Consider the following 19198-nt stretch of genomic DNA (forward strand, 5'->3'; position numbering starts at 1 on the left):
TTGGAGTCTCACTCTGTTACCCAGACTAGGGAAGGCTTCCTTAAAGGGACAGTTTGAGCTGGGCACAGGAGAATTTGGGAAGGGAAGGTGGGCATGTTGGGGGGCAGGGTGGAGGGTAGCCGGGCAGGGTGGAGGGTAGCCGGGACAGAGCCACTGTGTAAGTGCAAACGTGCCCGGGAACGGCTACCAGCTTACCTTTGATTGGTGCTCGATTTTGTAGGCAGTTTGTTGAAACTGACGAATCTCTCGGATAATATGGGATATCTGCGGGAAGGAGGAAAGTTTCAGAGACAGTTTCCTCAATCAGTGCTATCCCCCAATTTGTAGAGTTGAAGGAGCATCACCAGCTAGGTCTGAAGTCAGTTTCTTAATTCCATGTATGTTGCTTCCTGGAAGATCCCTTGGAGGTACTGTGTGTGTGTGTGTGTCTAATCAGAAATTTGTTTCTAAGGTTTGTCAAGACTCGATAATTATGCTATGTGATTTTTTTTTGAGTCAGGGTCTCACTCTGTCGCTCAGGATGGAGTGCAGTGGCACAATCATGGCTCACTGCAGCCTTGGTCTCCTGGGTTCAGGTGATCCTTCCTCCTCAGCCCCCCAAGTAGCTGGGACTAAAGGCATGTGCCACCACCACATGCCCGGCTATTATTTTATTTTTGTAGAGCTGAGGTCTCACTATGTTGCCCAGGCTGGTCTCAAACTTCTGAGCTCAAGCAGTCCTCCTACCTCAGCCTCCTAATGTGCTGGGATTACAGTCATGAGCAACTGTGACTGGCCTCCACTATGTGATTGAGAGAGAGAGAGAAATCTCCTTTCATAAAGTAGCATAAGCTGTCCTACATCACTAAAACAAAACGCTATGACTCCAGCAAAAGTGAAAGACACTTGCCACTTCCTAAGTGTCTACTGTATGCAGGACAAGCCCCTGGTGAAGAGGCTGCCACTCCATCAGTGCCTTCAACTTCTGTCGACAGCGAGACCCTTTCTATGAAGGGTCCTATGTGGAGGCCTATTATACAGAACTGGGGCAAGCCGAGGCTCTGGCTGGGGGTGGTGCTAGACATCCTGCTCCTGCCCGGCGAGGTGTCCTTGTGCCCTCTCCTAGGTCTTAGCTTTTTCTGGACATAAGTGCTTTTCCAGACATTAGGAGCGGCTGCATAAGTGGCTTTCTTCCTCTGGTCACAGCAAGCGTTTACATGAACAATGACAGACGGGTGTGAATACAGGTGTGGGCTGTGGGGTCTCCCCTGGAGACCCAGGCTCCAGACCTGGCACTGCCCTTTCTTTACTTGACTCCACTCAGCCTCAGTCTGCTCATCTGTCAGGTGGGCATAAGATGAGCACCTACCTATATCAGACTGTCGGGACTAAAGGGGGACATGCGGTAGACATGGCTCAGGGCCCCCAAGGGCTACCTGCATGTCCATGACAGTGATGGCTCTTAGTGGAGAAACTGGACCCCGGACCCCAAACAGGGGCACCCAATGCAGCAGCTGGGCCTGGTGGACAGGGTGTGGATGGGTGGGCCCAGGCTGAGTCAGGGTTTTGATGTCCCCCCTTCCCTGCCCAACCCCGGGAAACGCACCATCCTCATCTTGGAGAAGTTGACCAGGCCGTCCTCTGTGTAATTGGGCGTCCCCTCCTCGATGAAGGCCAGGTCGGTGAGGTACATCCCCAGGTAAGGGACACAAGGAGGGTCACAACTTGGAAGCAAATGGCATTGACAAAAGTTTTTCACTTAAAAAAGGAACTTCTACCAAGAACAGAGCATCTGCCTGCAACTTTTGCTTTGCTAGAGGCAAAGGGATGTCTATCCACCCAGACCACCAGGACGCTCTTGGGTCCAGGACAGTCAGAAGCGTTTGAGGTTGGTCCCATGGGAGGCTGGGGGTGATGAGGTGCTGACCGAGGCCTCTCGCACTGGCTGGAGCGCCTCAGTTGCCTTCTCCTCCTCAAGCCAGCAGGACCCATCTGCCCGTCTGCTGCGTGTCCCAGCTGGAGTCCTTGGGCTCCGGGACCAGACCGGTACCTTTCCCTTCCCCTCTCTCCGCCCCAGTCCTACCCTTGTTCATCTCCCAGGGGGCTTGGCAGCCCAACCCCTAACTCCCATCTAACCCCCTTGCGTCTCTGCTCCCTGAGACATCTCCACCATCACCACCATGGGCACCCCCCCGACCCTGAGCACTGGGCTTGAGGTGCCAGGGCTGGAAGTCCTTGCCCTTTGAGATCACCTTCCCAGAAGTGGCATGGGGGTTGGGTGACAGTTCCCACGGTTGGTGATTCTTGGGGACAGCGTTTTGGGAGATGGGACCCAGCAGTGATGGGCCCTGACTGTCTGACTTGTGGTTCTGAAGCAAAGACTCTGGTTCCTGATCTTTCAAGGTGGCTTGTTTGGGCACCCTTGGGTGGGTGCTGGCAAGGACTGATGGGTCTGTGATTCAGTGGCCACTATGTGCTGGCAGGGCTCCCTTTAGCTTTTTCAGGGGACTCCTCATACAGTGCTCTGCATCCTCCTCCCAGCTTAGCACACAGACGCAAATGGAATTGTTGAGTGCCATGTAGGTGACCCTCATTTCCAGGACAATTTTAGGTGGTCTGAGGGTTGATTTCAGTTGATTCACAGACAAATATATGTATTTGCACCGGAGTCTCACTCTGTTGCCCAGGCTGGAATGTAGTGGCATGATCACCACTAACTGCAGACTCCACCTCCTGGGCTCAGAGGATCCTTCTACCTCAGCCTCTCAAGTAGCTGGCACACACCACCGTGCTTGGCTAATTTTTTTTTTAGCAATGAAGTCTTGCTATGTTGCCCAGGCTGGTCTTGAACTCCTGGACTCAAGCGATCCTTCCACCTCAGCCTCCCAGAGTGCTGGGATTATAGGTGTGAGTTACCACACTCAGTCCAGACACCATATCAAATAACTGGAATTCATATTCAAGAAACACTAGATTTTTACTTTTCCCCTTGTGCTCAGGGAGCCTCGCTTGGTGGCAGAATGGCGTTGATACTTTTCAACACTTGTCATCCTCCTCCCTTTGCTTATTTATTTATTTACTTTTGAGTCGGAGTCTCACTCTGTCGCCCAGACTGGAGTGCAGTGGCCGTTCCCGGCCACCGCAGCCTCGCCTGCTGGGCTCCGGCGATCCTTCCGCCTCAGCCTTCTGAGTAGCCGGAATTACAGGCATGTGCTACCACGCCTGACTGATTTTTTTGATTTATTGTAGAGATGAGGTCTCACTGCCCAGGCAGGTCTCAAACCCGTGGGCTCAGGCAATCCACTCACTTCAGTCTCCCAAAGGCGCGGGATGACAGGCTGAGCCACCGAGCCCGGCTGCTTTTTTTCTTTTTAAACAAACAGTGTCAGGTCTGAGTCAGTGTGTTGGCAGGCATCAGTAACTGGCCAGACTGGTATTGCGCTGTTTTATTTTTACCATGTTTATTTTTATGGTAACGTTGTATTTATGGTGGGTAAGCTAGTCTTCCATATACTGTCATGAAATACAATTTTCCTCCTTATTGAAATTTATTGGTCAGGTCTAATGACTCATGCCTGTAATCCCAGCACTTTGGGAGGCTGAGGCGGGAAGATCACTTGAGCTCAGGAGTTCGAGACCAGCCTGGGCAACATAGTGAGATCTTTTCTCTACCAAAAAAAGTATTTTTGGGAAAAAGTAAGTTAAAGGTTATGAAGTAGAGGCAAGTTCAGCTGGGACATGGGGAGGGCAAAGTCACAAAGGAGCAGGATGCCTGATGTTAAGGACATGGTAGACAGAGGGTTTTTTCCAACTAGAGTTCTTGGCTCTATCAGGTGCTGAAATCAATTTAGAGAGTGCAGACCAGATTTTTTTTTTTATTGAAGAGGCAAGGTCTCGCCAAGTTGCCCAGGCGGGTCTCAAACCCACAGGCTCAGGCAATCCATTTGCCTCGGCCTCCCAAAGTGCTGGGATTACAGGATGAGCCACCGAGTCCAGCCAAGATTTTAAAAACTGATTTAGAAAATACCTGAGTTCACTGCATGGAATAAAGGAATATGTGGTCTGGTGGACTTTTTGTTCCTGTTATGCATATATGCATTTGCCAACAGGGTTGTACTTTCTTTTTTTCTTTTTTTTTTTTTTGAGTTGGAGTCTCACTCTGTCACCCAGACTGGAGTTCAGTGGCCGCTCCCGGCCATCGCAGTCTCGACCTGTTGGGCCCTGGCGATCTTTCCGCCTCAGCCTTCCGAGTAGCTGCAACTACAGGCGCACGCTACCACGCCCGCTAATTTTTGATTTATTGTAGAGATGAGGTCTCGCCAAGTTGCTCAGGTGGGTCTCGACTTTTTGAGTGAGACTCCAACTTAAAAAGTCCATAAGACCGCATATTCCATTACCTGCGGGCTCAGGCAATCCACTCACCTCAGCCTCCCAAAGGCGCGGGATTACAGGCTGAGCCACCGAGCCCAGCTAGGGTTGTACTTTCAAATCTCTCTATATTTTTACTGTGGATTGAGATTTTAAAAAAAGTGAGGATTGTCCCACCCCTGGGGGCCCGCTTGGGGCCTTCTGGGCCTTCTAGGCCATGACTGTTCATGCCTAGTTTCTCATTTCCATCACACTCTGAGTCTGAAGCCTAGGCCTATGGGTCTGATGGAGAAATCGTCCAAAGCTCTGAGAAGTGACACTGCAGCTGGAGGCTGGGGCAGTTTGCTGCTCGGCAGGTTCTGGGGGGGTGTTCCCCCTTTCATCCCCAGCCTACGCGTGCCGGTGGCCAGCAACCCTGGATCCTTGTAGGATGGCGGGGGGATGGTGGTGGTGGCGGGTGACTGCATACTGACTGCTGATGACCAAAGGACTGAGAGGGGTTCTGAAGGCCTTGTGGGTTCTCTGACCACCCAGACACGTGAATAAGATCAGGGAGTTCTCTGATCACAGAGATTAATTTCTCCATGGTATCTGTGGGAATGCCAATGTGGGAAGGTGATGAGTTTGCAATCTAATCACTTGCAAGTGGCGCCTGGACCCCAGTCCTGACTTCTGCCTCTGTTTACTACCTCTCTAGTAAGGAGCCATGAAGGAGGGAGCTAGAGCACACTTAGTCAATCACATACACACACCCCCAAGTCCAGAGCCATGCAGGTAAACGGATGGGTTGCCAGAGCGGGAGAGAAGACTGGTGGAGGCTCCGAAGGCCACACTGTGTGGGGGCTGGGCCTTGCTGAGCATCAGAATGAGAAGGGAAGCGTGTTGGGGGCTTCCTGTGAGCAAAATGCCCACTGGCTGGCCAGTTCTGAGCCCTCTATACAGGCATTCTGGCCTCTCTCAGGTGGTCCAGTCTGGCTCTTGTCTGGGGCCTATTCAGCAAAGCTGGTGGAGGGTGGCTTCCTTTTCTGGCAGAGCCCTCGCAGGCCTATAGCCGGTGCTTTAGAGAGCAGGGAGAGAAGTGCCCATCCCCATCCTGAAAGCTGCTGCTGGCTCCCAGCAGGGCCTAGTCATGGCACACCCATGCCTGGTGACCCTGGGCATTCCAGCCTAGCCTGTGGTTGTCTGGAGCCCCCAAACTTGATGTTCCTTTCCACCCAGAAGTTTCTGATGATGTCAAATGGAGTAACAGAGATCACGTGGTAACAGCCCCTGGCAGCAAGAGCGGTCCTAGGTGTTCATACCAAACCCCAGGAGCCCGGCTCTCTGCCCACCCTGCCTCTTCCCTGCACTGCCACAGCTGTGGGGCCTGCCACTCTGCCATACAAGCTCCTGATGGCTGTGGTTGGGGATTCTTCTCCTTCTCCCATCTTGGGGCCCAGTCAGGGGCATGCTGGGAGGGTGTGAGGGGCACTTGGAGCTGAGCTGTATGGGCTGAATCCCCTGGTGTCGGAGTCCAAGTTTATGGCATGAGGTGCAGGTGATTAGATGCTCAGGTTTTGGAAAAAAACAACAACACTGCTATAGGGTGAGGGGGTGGAGAGTCCAATCTTGCTCTCTGTCATCTGGACATCAGTTGCTTCACTGTGTCGTCAGCAGGAGGCTGGGCTTTGCCATGGAGCCACAGCCAGAGAATAAAGACAGAGACAGCAATTTGGCCTTGTTGGAGCCCCTGAGACTCTGAACATCAGCCTCTGGATGCATCGTACCCACATAGACACACAGATGCTGGGCCCCTGGAAGGCGTAGGGATAGCCTGGTGGTCAGCTAGCTGACACGCTTCTCCATGGCTGTGTCCTAATTTAGGGAGACGGAGGGAAAAGCTTCACTACAGCAGCCTACAAGAACCGCCTATACCCCATGTGCCTCTAAATCAGGGGATTCCTACTCAAATCAAACACAAAAAGTACAGCTATATGGTTATGTGCTGGGTTGAGGTTAGACAGGGCTGTCAACACTGGCATCGGCCCCCAAAGAGCAGGGACCACATTTTACAGCTAAATGTGTTTCTTAGTCGAATTGTTGTTTCATTGAGCTGTGAGAATGTTCTGATCGCTGGGAAGTTGAGAGGAGGGGACAGTCTTGGGGCCTCACAAGGGTGCCTGTGGAATGAGGTAAGGTCACTCTCGGAGTGTCCAGGCAAGGGACTGAAGGAGACCTCATGGTAAGGTTTGGAGGTTGGCCAAGGGACATTTAAGAGAGTGACTGGGGGATTGGGTGTAGTGTTTGAGGTGGAAGTCTTGGCTGAGAAAGGTAGTTAAGACCATTCTCCAGTCTGGATGCTGCCACGAGGTTGGCTATTTTATGTTATTTTATTATTATTACTTTGAGTCAGGGTCACTCCGTTGCCCAGGCAGAAGTGCAGTGGCATGATCAAGACTCACTACATCCTCTAACTCCTGCGCTCAAGTAATTCTCCTGCCTCAGCTTTCTGAGTAGCTGGGATCCCTGGTGTGCACCACCATACCTAACTTTAAATTTTTTTTGTAGAGACAAGTTCTCACTATGTTGCCCAGGCTGTTCTCGAACTCCTGGACTCAAACAATCCTCCAGCCTTGGCTTCCCAAAGTGCTGGAATTGTAGGCGTGAGCTACTGTGCCTGGCCAGGATTGGCTATTTTAATGAAAGACTGAAAAAGATGCCCAGGGCATATGAACGGGCTGGGGACACATGTGGCAAGGCCCATCGCAGGGCTCCTGTCTGAGGGGGTCAGACTGCCACCTCACTTTCCCTGCCTGGTAAAACACACCCCAGTGTTCACGCATCATCTCTCCCTGTGAGCACATCAGAAGAAGGGGTGCAGGAAACATCTGCCCGTTTCCTCTACCTCTCCTTCTTCCTGGCCTGCCACATCTCCCTCAGGTCACACCAGGTATGCACAAAGGTCTTAGCTCCTAGATGCCCATGAGCTGCCTCTGTCCCTGTTGCAGGGAGCAGAGGAGTCTGGGAGAGGCACTTACACAGGCCCACAGGTGAGCTCTGAGAGAATGAGAGACCACGAGGTTGTGGCAGCAGCTGACAAGGAAGCCATGTGACCATGTGAGGAGGTGGATGGAGAGATGCCCCGGGGGTGGACGGACAGGCTGGCAAATGCACGTGGGACAGCTCCCCACAAGCACAACCCACATGGGCTCTGGGGAGCCCAGGTGGAAAGAAATGGCTGGACAGCACAGATGGGTATGACATTTGTCTGAGGACATGAATAAAGTGGAGATGGTCAAGGTGATGGCACACAGAGCTGGCGAAGGACAGACCAAGTGTGGCAGGAAGGAAGCAAGAAGAGGAGGCAGACAAGGCTGACAGAGCCCCTTTCCTGGCTGGAGGTGTTGGCTGGCCCCATCCCCAGGCTCCGAGGTGGGTGAACTCTGGGAGCCTCATGTGGGCAGTGATCGTGTGATCCCTCCAGGAAGGGAAGAGAGGCTTCCTGGCTCTACAGGGTACTCCCTGACCCCAGGGAACTCCCAGGGTCTCTCCAAGGTCTGGTGACTGGACAATGGGTCAGGAAGAGGATGGGACATTCAGCCAATGAAAGGAGGGCGGAGGCTGGTGCAGCGCCTGCAGGAGGCCTCTGGTGGGAAGGATAGAAGCAAGCCCATGTGTGGATGAGTGTGCGACCACAGTGTGAACCAGAGAGCTGAGTCACTGCTTTCCTGGGGGAGCTCGCCTGGAGCCTCTCGGAAGCAGCCCAAAGCTACCTCAGGGACTTGCCCTGTGGTCTTGGGCCAGTCACTAGCACCTCCAGTTCTTGGTCTGGAAAAACAGAATTGGGGGAGCTGCCTTATGTGGTGGTTCTCAAAGGGGAGGATTTTGCCCCCTGCAGATATTTGGCAATGTGTGGAGCCATTTTTGGTTGTCACATCTGGAGGGGGGCCATTAACATATTGGATGCCGCCAAAGATTCGACACTCACAAGATGGCCCCACATCAAAGAACCATCCTGGTCAAACAACAGAGTGCGGAACCTAAGAAAATCTGTCTATGGGCAGCGACGAGGGGGCTTAAACGCACCATCGTGAGGGAAGTGCCTTGCAAAGCGGAAGGTGTGATTACTGACAAAACTGTATTTCTTTGATTCTAAAATGCCTCTGTAAGATGCACACTCATTTCAATGGTTAATTCTCAAGTGAGGAAGGAAACATCATCACAGTAAATAAACACACAGTCCTGAAAACATATCCTGATCTCAGAATTATTAAAATGCAAAAAAATGAGCATTTTAGAATCAAGACATCTACCATTGCCATTATCGTCACTATGCCTCAGGGACTTCAGCATTCTTCCTGTGCTTTTCCTAGGAAATGCCACCAAACTCTGGAATTTCTTTGGCAGACAATGGAGGACTCCACCCTTGGGATCTGGGAAGTCTAGGGGTCTTGTGTAGCCAGAGGGACAGACAGGCAGACAGACCTCCTGCTCTGGCATGGGAACGTCTCAGCAAGCCTATGATTTTAAAAATGACAGTGACAGAGTGACACACACTTACTTTTTCAGAGCTTCTCTGAGATTCTTAAATCTGCCCTCGGAGGATACAAGTTTTTGGAGCTTATCAATCAAAGCTTTCGTCTAGAAGGAATCAGAAGCATTTACTAACACACAGCACAGGCCAAGGCCCGGGCTTGAGTCCACCCTCCAGCACGCTCTTCTCCAGGACTCTAGAACCATGTTCGCTTTGGACTTGGGACTTCCCATATCTGGGAACCTCATGCTTGAACTCTGTAGGAGGTGGACACGGGTCCTTGTTTTGTGTCTTGTGCTCACAAGTCTTTCAAATCAGGGAAGTGGATGTGAAAGTTTGAATGTGGTTTTGGTCCTTGGAGATGTTGTGGCATCCTGAGACTCAGGAGTTGAGAAGAACTTGGTGGGGGACTCCTGGGAGCCTGTGCTCAGGGCAGGGAGAGGCTGGGTTTTCATGATCACGGTCTTCCTCATGAATTCCACCCAAGAACGTGACCCTCTTTTCAGACCTTCCCTCTTACATACCAGGAACATCACCCACATTTAAGAATCAGGAATAAAAGATGGTAAATGAACTGATCATGAAAGAAGAAAAAGATGGAGAAGAAGAAACCCCAGGGTAATGGGATTTGCCAAATGACCAAGCCAGGCCCGCATGTATGCCAGGTGGGAGCAGAATGTTAATGTCTGGAGTTTGTCTGAGGGGACCAGATACGTCCATGGAGAGTGGCCTGAGCAGAGCCTGGCTTGGGCACCTTTCCCTGTGCAGCCTGAGGAAAGTCCCTTTATCTCAGGTCCCAAGCATCCTCATTTATACAATGATGAGACAGATGAGAGACTTCCTTTCCAGTTTTGTTCCTCAAGACTAGAATGCGGCTGGCAAGGTGTGCTGGAAACAGCTGTGAACCAGGCAACTAGAGTATCATTTAGCCTGGAGTGGACATGGGCCCCAGAGGCCTACCCCACGCTGTGTCCTTGGGTCAGATTTCTATCTGAGAAATCTGCCCTCAAAACATGATAATCTAAATGCTTATTCTGATGGAAGAAGAGATTAGTGTGCCCTTTGCGAGGAAAGAGCTGGAGGATGCCGCTCAGGGCAGTGTCTTATCAACCAAGAGGAGGAGTCTCGTCCCCTGGTATGGACAGACCCTGTGCAAAGCACAAGTGAGTTCTGGACTTGGTGAAAGGAACACATGCCAGGAGGGCAAGGGCCACACCGATACTGCAGTCGCTCTTGGAGGCTTGGCAAAGTGGAGACACACAGCCCACCTCTGCTCTGGTCTCAGCTTCCCTCCTGCACTTGATTTCTTTCCAGGGCTGCACGCTCCTTCCACCTCTTTCCCACCCACCTGCAGAGGAATGACCTGATAGAGTGCAAGGTCAGAAGTGGGGGCCGGATCAGGAAACCTGGACTCCTGGGCTCTGTCACCCACTCTTGGCATGCCCATGGGCAAATCACCCTTCTGTCTTGCTGGGCCTCAGTTTCCCCACCTGGAAAATGGCAGGGCAAGTCCAGGTGTTCCCTAAAGGCAACACTAGGTCAGATATCCTAGAATTATGGTAGATACAGATGGTCGATCAGGAGGCCCTGGTGGCCATGTAGCTCTGGGTGAAGTGTCACCATGCTTAGAGGCCAGGAAAAGGTAGAGAGGCTATTCTGATGTGTGGTTTTTCTGTATACACCTGGGCCTACTTGTGGCTCTGAGTGAGGCACATTTGGGCTCTGTCCACACCCCATGCTTGCTGTGTGTGGCTGCTCTTTTTCGGGCTGTCATACTCTACCCAGGAAGGAGCTCAATGGCCTGGGAAGTCATAGAATTTTCTTTGCTGCTGTTTAAAAAGCGTGCTCCAAGTTGAAGCAGCTCAAACATCTTCTAGCTGGGGTAGGATCATCCATCTTTGGATGCTCCAGGAACTTGGGCAGCCCTGCTGGAGTGTGGATACCAGCAGGCAGAAATAGGGGGGCTCTGGAACATGTCATAGAAACCAGGGACCAAGCAGGAGCCTGCCTCAGAGGTGGTGTAAGGAAGAAAGAGATTTCTATAGTCTCCTAAATACCATCCCTTCCTGCTCACGAAAGACTTCTGGTTGGTGAAGAATATTCTCTCCCAAAGAGGCCAAAAAGTATTGTCAGTCAGAGAGGCTTTTGTCTCTACTAAAATACACCTGCTCCCAGGAAAGGCAACACACAAAACCATACCAGTGACCTGTCACTTCCTACGGATGCCATCATTATCAGATCTTCCTTGGAGGGTTTTTATTTGTTTTGGCTTATTTATTTTTTCTTGCAAAGAGAATGAAGAGAGGGATTGAAACAAGATGGGGGAATTGAAAAGTACCAAACGAAAAGTGACTGCTTGACCCTTGCCAAGTGCTGAACCAGACTTGGACACCACGTTTTTCTGTTTTGGGCAAGCACATTTAAGGGGGTGACCAAGACTAGCTGCTGAGGCTACATTTCAGGCCATGTAAGACATGTGGCCATTTTGGTAGGTCACAAATGTCCACAGGACACCTGTCAAGATAATAAACTGGCCCTGGTTGGTGTGATGAGGCCAGGCACTGTGCAGACAAAAACTCTTGCACAAAAACTCTGGAAGGACTGGAAGCCAGTTGGGTCTACTTTCCCTACGAGTGGAGGCCTAATGTGCTGCCAGAGACAGCTTTGACTTTTGGACCATGCCAGCTGGTTCTAGGTCCTGAATGATGTCATAGAACTCAGGCCGGGTCACATGTCCTCACCACTAACAGCCCTTGATTTTCACTATCCGAAGAGAATGGAGGATTTCAGGATGGTCAAGGTGGTTCTCTTCCAACTCCATGCGGAGGGCAGTGCTGGAGAATGAAGCCAAGAAATATGAAGAGTGGGTTCCAGGAAGCCCCAGTGGGGAGGGAGCCTGGTCTGGAGGGTCTCTGGGAAAGATGACATCCTCCCCAACAAACAGGGCAGCAAGAGAAAGCTATTCCCCTGGACCAGGCCCCAGGCCCCGCCCATAGCCCTGCCTGAAACTTGACAGGCCGAATGACTTGGTAGTTCTGCAGAGCCTCATTCCACTCCGACTTCAGGAGATCCTGATGGCAGGTGCCATGTGTGGCTGGATGTGCCTGCAACTCTGAGTGCCTGTGCTCCCAGCCTTTGTTCTTTTCTGGACCAGTCAGCAAGTGTGGCATTTTCCATGGTTCTTTCCCTAAGCCTGACATCTTTGCGTGCCAAGAAGCAAGAGGCCCAGCCTCACTGGGATGCAAGGGGGTGTCCCTGCATACTCTGTAGTCTTCCTGTAATCAGAGGTTGAAGTAACCTGAAGGTGGAGGAAGAGCAGCAGAGATGTCCCAGGGCTGTCCTGAGTTTGGCTGCTAAGTTGGAAGGATTTACAGACATGCTGCTTGCTTGATCATGTCCTGCCCACGAGAAAGGTAGTGAGGGGCAGGTGACAAAGAGAACAATGAAGGGGACATGTATGCAAGTCCAGAGTGGTCCAGATGAGACAGGGCCCTTGGAGCCACTGGGTCCTGCACAGCCCACCCAGCTCCAGGACCACAGACACTGGCCAAGTGATCAGCACGTGGAGGCTTGCCCTGTCCACTGGGGGTGCTTGTCCAGTCTCCTGCACATAAGCAGGCTGGGGTTGGGGCCTCCCCCAAGGACACCAAGGAAGTGGTCCCAGTGCCTCACTGTGGCCTCATATAGGGAGAGCTGCCCCTCGTGACCCTGGAGCAGGGAACTTTAATCCCTAGGAAGCACCTACTTGATGGTTTTTCAAAATCATGTTCTAAATGAATAAAGATGGAACCCAAATTTAAGATGATCAACTAACCAGCAGGTAACACAGACCACTTAACTCCCTGGTGACCAGAAGGGCTGGTGAGAAGCATCTGGGAAGGGACTCACAGGATCATTCGACCCAAGGATCATCTGACCACTGTCTTGGCCTCCCTGCACATCTGGGCTGGGATCCCACAAAGCCATCACTTTTTTGTCCCAACTCAAGAAAAAAGAGTGTTGAAACCAATAATCATTGCCTTGTACTGCCTACTTTGGGGTATTAGCTGCTCAAGTGGGAATTAAAGTCCCACAGGTCCCACTGCCACATTGGTAAGCCTGATATCTGGTCCCAGGTGATACAGGAGAAGGGAGTCTCTGCTCTCCTTTGGAGTTTTGGCCCTCAGCCCAGTCCTTTGCCCACCTGTGGATGCCCAGTGGCCAGCCCTCTGGTATTTCTGCCCCACCCCCAGTCCAGACCCAGGCAGGCAGTGGTGCCAGCCTCCAGCCCGCACCTGCTTAGAGACTTTGAGCCACGTCTTTTTAAGCCGGAAGATTGCGCTCCGGTTCATGGACGAGGTGATCTCCAGTACAGCGTTGTAGTTGTGTAGGCAGCGGCATATGTCGGCCACAGCCACCCACTTCTCGATGGCGCTCACCCTTGCGTTGATGTCCTCATTGCGGATGATTTCTGAAGCAATCAAGTTACTGATCTTTAAGCCAGTGCAGCAAGACAGGAAAAAAGTAAGAGGAATAAGTATTGCAATGATGACAAATTGTAACTATTTGTAGATATGATTACTAGCTTGAAAATACCAAAGAGTAGCTGGGCTTGGTGGCTCAGCCTGTAATCCCGCGCCTTTGGGAGGCTGAGGTGAGTAGACTGCCTGAGCCTGCGGGTTCGAGACCCGCCTGGGCAACTTGGTGAGACCTCATCTCTACAATAAATCAAAAAATAAGCCGGGTGTGGTAGTGCACACCTGTAGTTCCAGCTACTTGGAAGGCTGAGGCGGAAGGATCGCCGGAGCCCAGCAGGTCGAGGCTGCAGTGGCCAGGAGCGGCCACTGCACTCCAGTCTGGGTGACAGAGTAAGACTCCAACTCAAAAAAAAAAAAAAAGAAAGAAAATACCAAAGAGTGAGTTGGAAAACTACTAGAACAACTAGCAGAGCTCTTAGGGTTGCTGTAACCAACCCTAATGAGGCTCAATATACAAAAATGAAACGCTTTTCTATATATTAGCAATAGCAAATTAGAAAACATAATGGAAAAGATATTACCTTTAAAAAGATGATGGGAATTTATCAGTAACCTAGGAACTTATTAACGAGAACTATGTAGGAAGTTCCATGGGAAATAAAGGTCACTAAAGGATATAAAAGGCTCAAATAGCAGGAAAGAGATCCAATTCCCAAATGGGAATTTTTCTGAAAACGAATACATGAGGTTAGTGGAATCGCACAGAACAGCCAATGGGAGTTTTCTCTGGACTTGACAAAGTATTTCTGAAGTTCATCGGGGAGAAGAGACAGTTAAAAAGAGTCACATTCTGAGGAAATTCCCCATCATACAGCTGGAGCTCGGACAGGACATGTACTGTGAGGCATTGTTGATCTCATGTATACGGTAGTAGAGACCTCCCAGGACTTTGCCACTCAGCTGACAATCATAGACACACAGAAAAATCAAAAACAGGTGGGAAAGGGAGTGGGGGGGGGGAGGGGGGAGGGGGGGTGAGTTGGAAGTTGGGGCCAGAACACCAGGGAACTAGGACTGCAAGGACCTGGGGACAGCAGGAAACACCAGACTTTCTGGCATATTTCTTTGCAACTTCCTGTGAATCTATAATTATGTAAACATACAAATGCAAAAGACTACCTGTTATTTAAAAAAAAAAAAAAAAGGTGATAAAAGGACATTTACAGATGAACAAAAGCTATAAGGCATTTGCCCACAAGAACCCTTCTCAAAAAGTTTCTGGGCTAGGCTGGGCTCGGTGGCTCAGCCTGTAATCCCAGCACTGTGGGAGGCCGAGGTGAGTGGATTGCCTGAGCCTGCGGGTTCGAGACCCACCTGGGCAACTTGGAGAGACCTTATCTCTACAATAAATAAAAAAATTAGCCGGGCGTGGTAGCGTGCACCTGTAGTTCCAGCTACTTGGAAGGCTGAGGCGGAAGGATCGCCGGAGCCCAGCAGGTCGAGGCTGCAGTGGCTGGGAGCGGCCATTGCACTCCAGTCTGGGCGACAGAGTGAGACTCCAACTCAAAACAAAAAAAAAGTTTCTGAAGGATGTGCATCAGGAATGAATTGTAGGTCGGGTTTGGTGGCTCAGAATGTAATTCCAGCACTTTGGGAGACTGAGGCGAGTGGATTGCCTGAGCCTGTGGGTTCGAGGTCAGCCCAGGCAACTTGGTAATACCTCTTCTCTACAATAAATAAAAAATTAGCCGGGTGTGGTAGCACATGCCTGTAGTTCTGGCTACTTGGAAGGCTGAGGCAGAGGTATCACCAGAGCCCAGCAGGTCGAGGCTGCGGTGGCTGGGAGTGTGCCACTGCACTCCAGTCTGGGCGACAGAGTGAGACTCCAACTCAAAAAAAGAAAGAATGGATTGTAAAACCACTTAAGAATGGAGCGATACTTAAGAAAATCAGGAAGGAATGATAGCACAAAATAGTACATGTATTATGCCTCTTAGTTATTATCATTATTATTTTTTGAGTTGGAGTCTCAGTCTGTCACCTAGGCTGGAGTGTACGGCTACCGCAGCCTTGACCTGCTAGGCTCAGGTGATCCTTCTGCCTCAGCCTTCCAAGTAGCTGGAACTATAGGTGTGCTTTACCACACCTGGCTAATTTTTTGATTTACTGTAGAGACAAGGTCTTGCCAAATTGCACAGGTTGGTCTCAAAGCCCTGGGATTAGGCAATTTTCTCACCTTGGCTTTCCAAAGTGCTGGAATTGCAGGCATAAGCCACCGTGTCTGGCCTTATTATCTTAATTTTTTTTTTTTTGAGTTGGAGTCTCACTCTGTTGCCCAGGCTGGAGTGCAGTGGCACACTAACCCCACTCCAGCATCGACTTGCTAGGCTTTGGCGATCCTTCCGTCTCAGCCTTCCAAGTAGCCAAAACTACAGGCACGCGCTACTACGCCTGGCTAATTTTTTTAATGTATTGTAGAGATGAGATCTCACCAAGTTGCCCGGGCTGGTCTTGATCCCGCGGGCTCAGGCAATTAACTTGTCTTGGCCTCCCAAAGTGCTGGGATTACAGGCTGAGCCACTGAGCCCGGTCTATCTTAATTTTAAATAGAGACAAGGTCTTGCTCTGTTGCTCAAGCTGGTTTTGAATTCTTGGGCTTAAGTTATCCTCCTCACTCAACCTCCCAAAGTGCTAAGATTACAGTGCATACCACCATACTTCGCCTTAAACTAATTTTAAAGGAACAAATCAGTCAAATCTTCCAGATTTGAGATAAAAGGAATACCTGCCAATTTAATCTAAGAAGCCAGAATTATCTCAATACCAACACAGAGATAGGCAATACAAGAAATAAAAATTACACATCCATTTGTTTACTATATTATGATCACATTGGGTTTGTCCCTGAATGCAAGGATATTTGATTATTAGAAAAAAATGTATAACTGTCATTTACCATTCCAACAGAGTGAAAGAAGAATGATGTGACCATCTCAACAGATACAGAAAATAAACATTTGATAAAATGCAGTATTCAGATCAGGCAGGGTGGCTCATGCCTGTAATTCCAGCACTTTGGGAGGCTGAGGCAGGAGAATTACTTGAGCCCAGGAGTTTGAGATCAGTCTAGGTAAGACCCAGTGAGACCTAGTGAGATCTTGTCTTTACAAATAAAAAAGGAGCTGAGTGTGGTGGAGTGTGTCTGTAGTCTGAGCTACTCAGGAGGCTGAGGAGGAAGGATCCCCTGAGCCCAGGAGGTCAAGGCTTCGGTGAACTGTGATCATGCCACAGCACTCCAGCCTGGGTGACAGAATGAGACCTCGATTCAAAACAAAAGACAAAAAGGCAGTATCTATTCATTGTAAAAACCATTAGCACACAAAGACTAGAAAGGAAGTTTAAAACACTTGATAAAGAAATAGATCAAGTGCAGTGGCTCACGCCTGTAATCCCAGCACTTTGGAAGGTTGAGGTGGGAGAGCTGCCTGGTGCAAGGAGCTTAAGATCAGCCTGGGCAACATAGTGAGACCCCAATTCTACAAAAATAAAACTATTAAATAATTTTTAAAAACCTGACAAAGAAACAAACGTCATTCTACATGGGGAACTACTAGAAGCATTCCCTTTAAAACCAAGAAGACACATGGTGTCCACTTCCACTCCACACCATCCTGGAGAGACTAGGGCAAGTGGCTCCTTGCATTGTGCATCTTGGGCACCTGGCCTGCCTTACCCTAGTACCCCCGCTTGGCCGTGGGACTGGAAATCCTACCTAGTCCCAGCCAAGAGGACAAAGAAATGAAAGGCAAAAGATGGAAAACAGCAAAGAGAATGTGCAAGGAGAATGTCCTGCATCTCAGAACAAACAAGATGGAGGATTTGATCGGAGGTCCAGGTGCCATGGAGTTCCGAGGGCAGCTTCTGAGGCCAGCTGCGTGCATTCAGGAGTGGGCTCTCCTGCTGCGTAAGGCTGGGGATGAAATTTAACCTCCTCGAGCCTCAATTTCTTCATCCATAAAACGAGAATGACAGGATTCAGTGAGGTGATGTTTAGGAAGCACCTCCTTAGCACGGGGTAGACACTCAATGAATGGTCAACTTTGTTATGGGCTAAAAAGAGACCATTTGGGTTGTGTTAGAACACTCATTTTAAAAAAGACTTAGATACTTGTATTAAGAAAATTTTTCGTTGTAATTAAGTCAGGTCAAATTTGGAAGCCACTTGAATTTAAAATGTACATTTTCCCTATCCACCACCCTCACCACCTGCAGCGCCCCCCATCCCCTTTCCTGGCACAGCTTTGCCTGGTTGGGCTAGAAGGCCAATCTTATCTAGTAAGCCATTGCTGGTGCTGAAGAAGAAACAGCTGGCAAGTCAGATGACCTCATAATTAAGACAGTGGTCCTAGACTGGCAGGAATGGGTCTGGAAGCCTGGAGCAGGTATTGCCTATTGTCCTCCCTCCTCTCATGGTCTCCCCCCTCCCCGTAAATATGGGAATATTGGACTTATAGGCCAGGACTCTGGGAATAGGAGATTGTTACAATTATGTTTTTGTTGTTTTGCTTTTTTTGAGTCAGAGTCTCACTCTTGTTGCCCAGGCTGGAGTGTAGTGGCATGCTCACGGCTACCCCAGCCTCAACCCGCCGGGCTTAGACAATCCTTCCGCCTCAGCCTTCCAAGCAGCTAGAACTACAGTTCTACACCCAGCTACCACATCAGGCTAATTTTTTATTTATTGTAGAGACAAGTTCTCGCTAAGTTGCCCGGGCTGGTCTTAAACCGTGGGCTCAGGCAATTCACTTGCCTCAGCCTCCCAAAGTGTTGGGATTACAGGCTGAACCACTGAGCCCAGCCTACAACTATGTTTTAAAACAGTTTAAGCTATCATTTTAAACGATGTGACTTTCCCTTTCCACCACATGTTGCAATTGTCTCCCTCCCTCTGGAAAACTATAAAAAACATGTTGAAATTCCAAAATGTTATCTAAAATATCTGCATGATCAGGAGATTTTGTGTCATGTCAGTGGTCACCTATCAGAAAAAAAAAAGTTAATGTAAATCTTGAATCATGCTAAAACTGCACGTAGGCTTCAGACTTGGTGTGGGTGAAGGGCATGAATTTTGGGTACAAATACTGGAATGATTTTGTGTTGCTTTGAGTGGTTTTTTGGGCGATGCTGCCGACTCATTTCCCTATAACCTATTTATAGAAATTAAACACTTCCTTTTCTCCCAGATTTCTGCCTCTTGTAGTTATTGGCGGTGAGAGAAAGCAGCCAATTGTTGCTCAGACCATTTCAACTTCATGGTCTTGTCTTTTGCTGACTTAGGCCCTGGCGACATAGGGGTGCAGGGGCAGGGAGGAGGCAGCGTGTTGCTGCCTGGTGCTGTAAGGTGGGGTCAGATCCAGGCCTCTGCCAGGCATGTTTCCTGGGACCTTACCTGGTCTCCATCACTCTTCCTTTCTGGGGGGACCTGTGGTCTCCACTCGGCTGCTGTCTCACTGCAGGAACTGCTGGTGCCCAGGCCCAGGAGACCCCCGAGGCCTCCTCCCAGAGTTGCAATTCATGCGTCTTTCTTGTTTCCTCCAGGGGGACTGTCCTTTGCTGGGGCTGATGGGACATGGGCTGGCCTGGCAGTTGGGACAAGTGGAATCAGGCGCTCCCACCTCCGGCTATCAAAGGCCCTTAAATGCTGAGAGCAATTGTTCTTAGGGTGTCACAAGGCTGGGAGTGGATGATGCCTGTGGTTGGGAGTTGGAGCTTGGGCAATGCGGGGAAGCTGCCTGGGAGACTTTTTTTTTTCTCACATGATTGTTTTCCATTTTTTTTTTTGAGTTGGAGTCTCACTCTGTCGCCCAGACTGGAGTGCAGTGGC

The 19198-nt window shown here is 50.0% G+C and overlaps 1 protein-coding gene across 3 annotated transcripts in view; it reads right to left on the reverse strand.

Moving 5' to 3' along the window:
• The window catches only part of RASGRF1 (Ras protein specific guanine nucleotide releasing factor 1), a 139885-nt gene that overhangs the window by 9179 nt on the left and 111508 nt on the right, over nucleotides 1–19198 (reverse strand). For 2 of the 3 annotated variants that reach the window (XM_008053157.2, XM_021710017.1), the window contains 4 exons: nucleotides 13135–13332; nucleotides 8888–8967; nucleotides 1586–1703; nucleotides 196–264 (listed from right to left, as the gene is read on the reverse strand). In XM_008053157.2, coding sequence (XP_008051348.1) covers nucleotides 196–264; nucleotides 1586–1703; nucleotides 8888–8967; nucleotides 13135–13332 — 465 coding nt within the window. The remainder of the gene's footprint in view (nucleotides 1–195; nucleotides 265–1585; nucleotides 1704–8887; nucleotides 8968–13134; nucleotides 13333–19198) is intronic. The other variant, XM_008053158.2, reaches the window with a different exon arrangement.

The sequence above is a fragment of the Carlito syrichta genome, unplaced genomic scaffold (genome assembly GCF_000164805.1).
Source record: "Carlito syrichta isolate Samal-C Ts95f unplaced genomic scaffold, Tarsius_syrichta-2.0.1 Scaffold287926, whole genome shotgun sequence".
NCBI classification, from domain to species: domain Eukaryota; kingdom Metazoa; phylum Chordata; class Mammalia; order Primates; family Tarsiidae; genus Carlito; species Carlito syrichta.